Raw genomic sequence first — 7,505 nt, 5'->3', positions numbered from 1 at the left:
TATATTGCAGAGCAATGGATTCTTCTATATTACAAGATATACATCCCTTTGTTTTCTAGGCAATTGTCACACCCCACGGCACTATGAGGACAGTGATTCTCTGGGGCAAATGGTGCTCACCACCTGCCAGCCACAAGAAAACAAGAATGCCAAGGTCTACAGTGAAGAGAGGGAAATGGTTTGTGGCAAATGCAGGAAGTAAACAAGTGGCTTGAGAATGAGTTCTCAGTGGAAGAAGAGATGCCATCTCTTAAAATTGCTAGGGGTGTGACACCTGGATGGCTCAGTCAGTTAAGTGTCTGACTCTTGATCTCAGCTCAGGATTCCATCTGAGGGTTGTGAGTTCTAGCCATGCATTGGGCTCCGAGCTGGGCAAGGAGCCTACTTAAAAAATTGTTAGGGAGTAAGGCGGGGCCAGAGAGCAGATTATCTGCACAAGGGAAGAGGCTTTGTCTAGTAAGAACCTTGGGTAGAATTCCACACAGATATACGGAAAATACATACATACATACGTACGTGTGTTTGTGTGTATATTTTTTTTGAGAGCGCACATGCGAGTGTGAGAGCAGGGGAGGGACGGAGGGAGAGATCTTAAGCAGACTCCACACTCAGCACAGAGCCCATCATGGGGCTCGATTTCCCAACTCTGAGATCATGACCTGAGCTAAAATCAAGAGTGGGACGCTTAACCCAGTGAGCCACCCAGGCACCCTTAATTCCATGTACTTAAGAGAACATTTTATAAATTGGCTTGTGACCTCGGCCCAGGGCAGGATTTGATGGCTCAAAGTGACCTCTAGGCAAGACAGCTGGCCCTGTTCATAAACCGTATAGAAATAACCCCTGCTCTGGCCAACCACTCTTTGGCTTTTTACACTGTTAAGGGAGCCTTTCCCAAGAGGACTTCTAACTCCTTAGAGGAGGAGGCAAAGCTGCCGGGTACTCAGTAGGGGGAAATGCAGTTGAAGACTACAAGTGTAACCCCAGGAGTTTGGGTGCAAAGCCAGCTGTGTTCAGAAACATACTCAGATGCCGCTACGACTGGGTTCTCTGCCAGTGTCAGGCCCAGGCATTACTGTGCCATGGACTTTGGGGAGAAAGCTTCGGGGGGAGGGAGAGTGGGAACAGACGAACTGGTGTACGTCACCCATTAGCAAGACAAATCATGCAAAAGAAGAAAACAAGAGTCAAAATTTTTAAAAGATGTTTCAGCGCAACCTTCTTCCAGTGAAGTTTTATTACTACACTCATTTTAAGTAGTCTTGGTCTCACAGATGTTCTGCCTGCTTACGCCCAGCGTTATGTTGAAGACTTTAGGACGGTAATTAACATTAGCTGATTACTAATTCATTTCACCCACGAGCAAAGCTATTTCACTTTTTCCTAATTTTTTTTTTTTTTTTTACTAATTTTGCTGGTCCCTACCCTCCAGTCTCTATCCAGTTTATGGGGCATCCAGAAACTAACTAGTTAACCTGATTTAATTAAACTTCAGACTCTGTATCCAGGTTATTAAATAGACTACAAGGCAGATCTTGTGAACGAAATTTTTATTTACACACTGTATCTAGAAGCAGATACATAAATTCTTATACAATTAATTTCCAAAAATGTGCAAGAAATTACTATAATTTGTTTACAAACCAAAACACATATTAAAATCAATGGACTTTGGATAATTCATTCTGTGGTGTTCTCAGTACAAATGGTACACACCTGATTTGAAACATACAGAAAAAGTGTAAACTACAGCAATCTGGATTGCAAGTATTAATTTCATGGCACTCCAACGACTATAAAATTTCTTTAATCCAACATGTATACTTATTACAAAATTCTATAAGAATTTTTCATCATCTCTGGATGTAGAGTTTGGATCACTTTTCAGAAACAGCAACTACACATTCACCATATTATGACTGATCAATAAAAAGAATGTTTATTAAAAAAACCCTTAATAGGATTTTAAAAAGTAGCAAAAGGAACCAAATTTGTGATTACTAACGTACCAATACTTTATTTTGGAACTTTAAAGTTATTTATGGAACTGGTAATTGCTCCTTATTAGAGTTTTCAACAAAACTGTCTATTGCTGGTAGTGTGATTTCATTTTCAAATTGACTTCACGTTCGATGACAAGCCATTAGGATTTAATATATATTATTCTGAATCATTCATGAAACAAATGATCTCTCATATATAATGTGAAATGTACAATGATTAAAACTGGCATTTCTGAAAGCATTGTTAAGATATTTAGATTTGTAGCACTAGCAGGGACACTGCGTATAACCTATTTAAGATTTTAGTAATTTTTATCCTGTTTCATTAATACTGGCTCAGAAATTATAATGTATACTTTGTGTTTACTTCCTATATGCCAATGATTTTTCTTTTGGCACACGATTTTCTTCAACAGCAAGATGGTTACCCTTGTAGCCGGTTTCCTTAAAAACTATTCTTAGTTTTATGATCATTTCCTGTGATATGTTTTTGACCTTCTAGATTTTCAGATTATTGCACCAAGTAGATAGAGAACAGTTTTCCTTAGAAAGAGAAAGAGTGAGATATTTTTCAAGTACTTTCTATGCTTTCTTATTATTTATAAAAATGCCTAATAGTGTCCTAGTAAGCCTAGAATTAGCTTCTGGCCTCCATCGTGTTTTGTGACGAAATGTTCGATTAAAAAAAAAACGACTCTGATTCATTTACTATGGCAAAAGGATACAGCTTTCCTGTTTTCTCTTTCTTGCCTTGAGTTCAGATTTTTTAGAAGCACATATTTTAAAAATCACTTATAGGTTTTTCCCGCGCCATCTAAACTGCCATTCAGTAGAATCCAGAAATTTACCCAAATGGTATCTAAGCCAAACTACAGGACAGAGATTTCTCTCTTTTCCCCTTTCCATTTTTAAAGACTATTTTATTTTAGGATCCTATAAAGCCAGTCTCTCACATTATGTTGTGCTGCCTATGCCAAATGGTTCTCTCTACACAAAAGCAGAAAATATTCCAATACTCCTTTGTTGGTAAATAATTTCTTGGCAAATACTTTTATTTTTATCAGTACACTATCAGACCCTAGCAATTTCAAACTGGATTAGAATAGGGCATTTCACCTTGAAGTATTTTATATTACGACTATACAAAAGCACATAAAAAACTGGCTTTCTGAATTAGAACAGCATCAAGACTTGCCCTCCATAAAACACAAAATACAATTTTAAAAACATTTAGATGATAATCAAACTAATCTTAACTTGAAACTAAATAGCTAGATCTTGAACACATGGTATCATGAGGAAAACGTGGGGGGCAGGCTTTGCCCACATGACAAGACAGGGTTCAGGGCAGTCCAAAGACCTCTGTGCACCATGATCTCACAAAGAGTACATGTAAATGCTTCTAGAAACATGGAGAAGCCATTTCAACATTTATTATTAATACACAGTGACTCTGTGACAATACCTGCCATCTAATATAGATGCACAGGGACTTTTAACTCACCCTAGATATATTTTAAATTGTTTAAAAATAAATAGTTTTGCAAAAAAATAGTTTAAATGTCTTGCATTAATTTGATAAGTTTACAACTCTGTTATAGTTCTTAATCCAAATAGCTTATAGTGAACACTTAAATTATATTATTACAGTATATTCCATATTCCATCTTATTAGGTGAAAACGTATCAGGAAATGAAAGAGGAGTCTTTGCGACAAGGTACAATCAACATTCCACCAAAATCAAGTACCTTTTCCCCTTTAAGTCAAAATACCATAACACGGTATTATTGTGCCTTTTCTTGGTGTTTCTCAGTTCTGACCCTAAAAAACAGAAACAACAACAACAGCAACAAAAAAACAGGGACACTGGCTTGTCTGAATGACAAAGCCATTAAGGGTGACCTAAGACCTTTACTCTTACTTTTAATTGAGGTGTAAGAGATAGGAAAACTGAGTGGCAAAGGAAGAAATGTCTTAAATTATATGTTTCATCGGAGGTGGAAACATTTTCAAGATGGGGTGCTTCCAAAACACTCACTGAAGCGAATAAACACTGAACTTCAAAATAACCAAAATACTGGGGATAACACACTCCTTTCTGTCCCCCAACCCAAGCAAGTGAATCAGATATAAAACAACTAATGCTGGCTGCCAATTTACTTAAGACTTAGCTAAATTTAAAACAAGACAAAACAAAAAAACCTATTTTTAAGTGGCAGTATATACGATGGGCAACAAGACTTCCATATACCTGATATGGTTTTAATATTCTTCTTACAGGAGGCCCACAAGTTCCACAATTCTTCAACTAAAGTCATCAGGCTTTTTGGTTTTGTTTGGTGGAGAGAAGGAAGCGCCAAATCTAGCACATCTTAACAGTGACTACATAAAAGAAGAATATAAACCCAAATCTAAAACAAGGTTTTCTACTCAAATCAATTTAAAACTTTATATAAAGTTAAATGTCGCAAGAGGATCTAGTCCTTTACGAAGGTCAGTTCTACATCAAGTTCACCCAAAGAAAATGTTGGCTAAACTAAAGAAATCACAGATAAAACACTTTACCAAAGGAAAGTATAATTAACACAACAAACTTACTATCACAGGAAACTATGATCATCTAGTATCTCTTCAATAATAGTTCTAGTCCCATAGGTCTTCGTATGTTATTCCAATTTGTACCAGAGCTTAATGACAGAAAAGGCAACAATTTCTAAATTGGTGATATACACTTCTTTATGATTTTTCATGTAAGGCCATTTATTAAAATAGACAAACCACAAGATGAAAATGAAGGCAACAGAAAAATTCAGCTTTTCACAACCAGAAAACAGCACAACCTCAAAAACAATTTGGAAATAAGTGTTGTAGAAGTTATGTTGCAGATCTGCATTCCAATACCCAAGATTATGTCAAATCATAGTTCTAAATAAATCCTTCTGAAGTACAAGATTAAAAATCATTTTCAGTGTATGTGTAAATTCTGCGTTTTTTCATATGGGTATGTTTATTCAACACAATCTTTGAAAACGGGCCATTTAAAGAGACATAACAATATTCATTCTGTAAGTTTCATTCAACTTTACTTAGGGTTGAATACACATGAAATGTGCTTTTAATGCATAAAAATCACAGTGGATAGCAGCAAAGGACTGGGGGGGGGGTGGTGGTTAAGGAGAATCTGATCATTCACATTGTGATTATTCTGCACATTTATGAAAGATAATTCACACTTCCAAAACCGCAAGACTTCCCTTTTTAAAGAACCAAAATAAGCCCAAGACACCTTGCTGACACTTCCCCACCCCTAAACAAATCGATTACTTTTACACATAAAACTGAAATAGTATGGCAGCAAAAGATTCTGATAGCAATGTAAGTTTGTAAACTGTATTTGAATCTCTTTTTCTTATTCCCAAAGTGCAAGATGCAGGGTTCTCGTAAGCTTTCAGTAGTGCTTCTCCTGTAAGTAATCCTTCATTTTGTTTGGCAAAGGCAGTTTCTGAATCAAGTCTATCCTAGTATACTGACGTATGACAAAACGACACAGGTACTGCAAAGAACGCACCTGCATGAACCGTGACACGGGATTGGTCAGTCTGACCGGGTACGTTGCAGATCCAGGCAACCGAGACCTTGAATAACAAAAAGCTCCATTTTCAGAGTCCCTGATTGAATGCTCAATGAGATCAACGATGGACGTATGTCCTTCCACGTCCGGCTGTTCATAAAAGCTAAACCTACCATTGGAGTGTTCGATTCTCGTGTGAAGTGTTTTGCCATGGGAGCGGAAGCTCAAGCTCAAAAGGTAACGGTCGTCAGAACTATCCCGAACAAGGAAAGAGCCATCTGGCACATTCGCCAGCTTCCCTTCTGCCTCCCAGCGCGTGATGGGTCCCCAGTACCACCCTTGTTTCGCCAGTTTTTTCAGCTCCTCTGTAAGGCTCGTCACAACCATGGGACCGCTACTCTGCACCGAGTCATACACTCTCGCCACCCCGGGGGCAGAGTTAGGGTCAAAATTCAAATGGCAGCGCACGCTCTCGGCCACGTGGGCGTCTGTGCCGGCGAGCGCACCGAAGTTCCTTTGGACGGGATTGGTCTGCATCGGAGGTAGCAACGGTGAGAGCGGGGGGGCGTCGTCGTGACCCGCTCGGGGGCTCTGCAGCATGACCCCGGTGGTGCCGATCAACAGGCCGTTCACCGCCTGGTCCACGAAGATCTCCGGGGCCACCACGAGGTCCTGGTCTACCTGATTCTCGTCTTCGGCGAAGGAGCCGCCTCCCACCGGCGGCGGCACCGCGGAGACCTCCATGGGCGAAGAGGTGTCCAGACAGTAGGCGCGCGGCCCCTCCAGCGGGTACATCCCCTCGTCTAAAGGCACGGTGTACTGAATGTAGTCCTGAGGCACAAGTCCGATGACGACAGGCACGTGTTCCTCGAGGTGCAGGTGCAGGTCCCCGTGCTGGGACTCGGAACCCTTGAGGGAGCTGCTCTGCTCCGGGCACACGGTCTCCGGCTGCAGGTCGTGAAAGTCCTTCCGCACCCCGTTCAGGGCCGGGCTCGGACTGGACGTGTGGACCAGGGCCTTGACCCTCACCTCCATCTTGATGCACGTCTCCTCCGAGTTGGTGGGCCGCAGGGGCCACGGCGTGGGGCTGTAGTGGTGGCTGCGGAGCGACGTGGAGCGGATGGGCCGCTGCGCGCGCACGTCCTTGAAGACCAGCGGCGCCGACGAGGAGGAGAAGGTGTCCTCGTCGGCCGAGCCGCCGGACGCCGCGCCGCCCTTGCCCTTCTGCTTCTGCTTGGCCGACAGCCGCCGTTTCAACGTACCCATGAGGCTCTCGCTCTTGGAGCGGCCCTTCCCGCCCTTCTCGTCGTCGCCGCTCAGGTCGCAGCCCGCCAGCTCCTTCCCGTAGCAGCCGCCGAACAAGGGCTCGTCCTTCCCGAAGTCGCCGGCGAGCGCCGGCTGCTGCACCACCATGAAATCCGTTTCCTCCTTACTCTTGCTCAGGTTGAACGACTTCCGGAAGGTCTTGAGGCTGATCTTCTTCATGGTGACTCGCTCCCCGCACGCGGCTCACTCGCTCTCCGGAAAGCTCTCCTCACGCATCCGGAGAGGCCGCGAAGCCGCATCTACCGACGCGTCCGGCCTCGCAGACCCTCCGGAGCCGTCCCCTAGAAGAATGAAACGTCAAATTTTTAAAAAGTCACATTACGGAGTATTTCCACACGCGTTTTATTTTACTGTTTCAAGCCATTAGCTTCTGAAGCAGGACGCGCGCGTGGCGGCAGCAAGGTCGGCGCCGTCTGCGCGGGGCGCCCCCCCCACCCCCAAGAGCCCGCGGTCCGCCTGCCCGTCCGCGGCTGACAAACACCTCAGGATGCCTCAAGAACAAACCCTACTCTTCCTCTCTCCTTTTCGCACCTCGCTTTCGAGAAAGAGTCCATGTTCCCGTCTTTCCTAACACGCTCTGCCCGAGCGACGCTCGGCTGCTGTC

At 43.0% G+C, this 7,505-nt stretch overlaps 1 protein-coding gene across 4 annotated transcripts in view; it reads right to left on the bottom strand.

Annotated features, from left to right (window-relative positions):
- Positions 1–1,535: 1,535 nt before the first annotated feature.
- Positions 1,536–7,505, bottom strand: part of SOCS6 (suppressor of cytokine signaling 6) — a 68,101-nt gene continuing 62,131 nt past the window's right edge. For all 4 annotated transcript variants that reach the window (XM_046024091.1, XM_046024094.1, XM_046024092.1 and 1 more), the window contains one exon: positions 1,536–7,182. In XM_046024091.1, the coding sequence (XP_045880047.1) occupies positions 5,453–7,060 (1,608 nt within the window). In that variant the 5' untranslated portion in view covers positions 7,061–7,182 and the 3' untranslated portion in view covers positions 1,536–5,452. The remainder of the gene's footprint in view (positions 7,183–7,505) is intronic.

Source organism: Meles meles, chromosome 12 (genome assembly GCF_922984935.1).
Source record: "Meles meles chromosome 12, mMelMel3.1 paternal haplotype, whole genome shotgun sequence".
Taxonomy (NCBI): domain Eukaryota; kingdom Metazoa; phylum Chordata; class Mammalia; order Carnivora; family Mustelidae; genus Meles; species Meles meles.
Note: the sequence above shows the minus strand (reverse complement) of the source record. Positions and strands in the feature narration are given on the sequence as shown.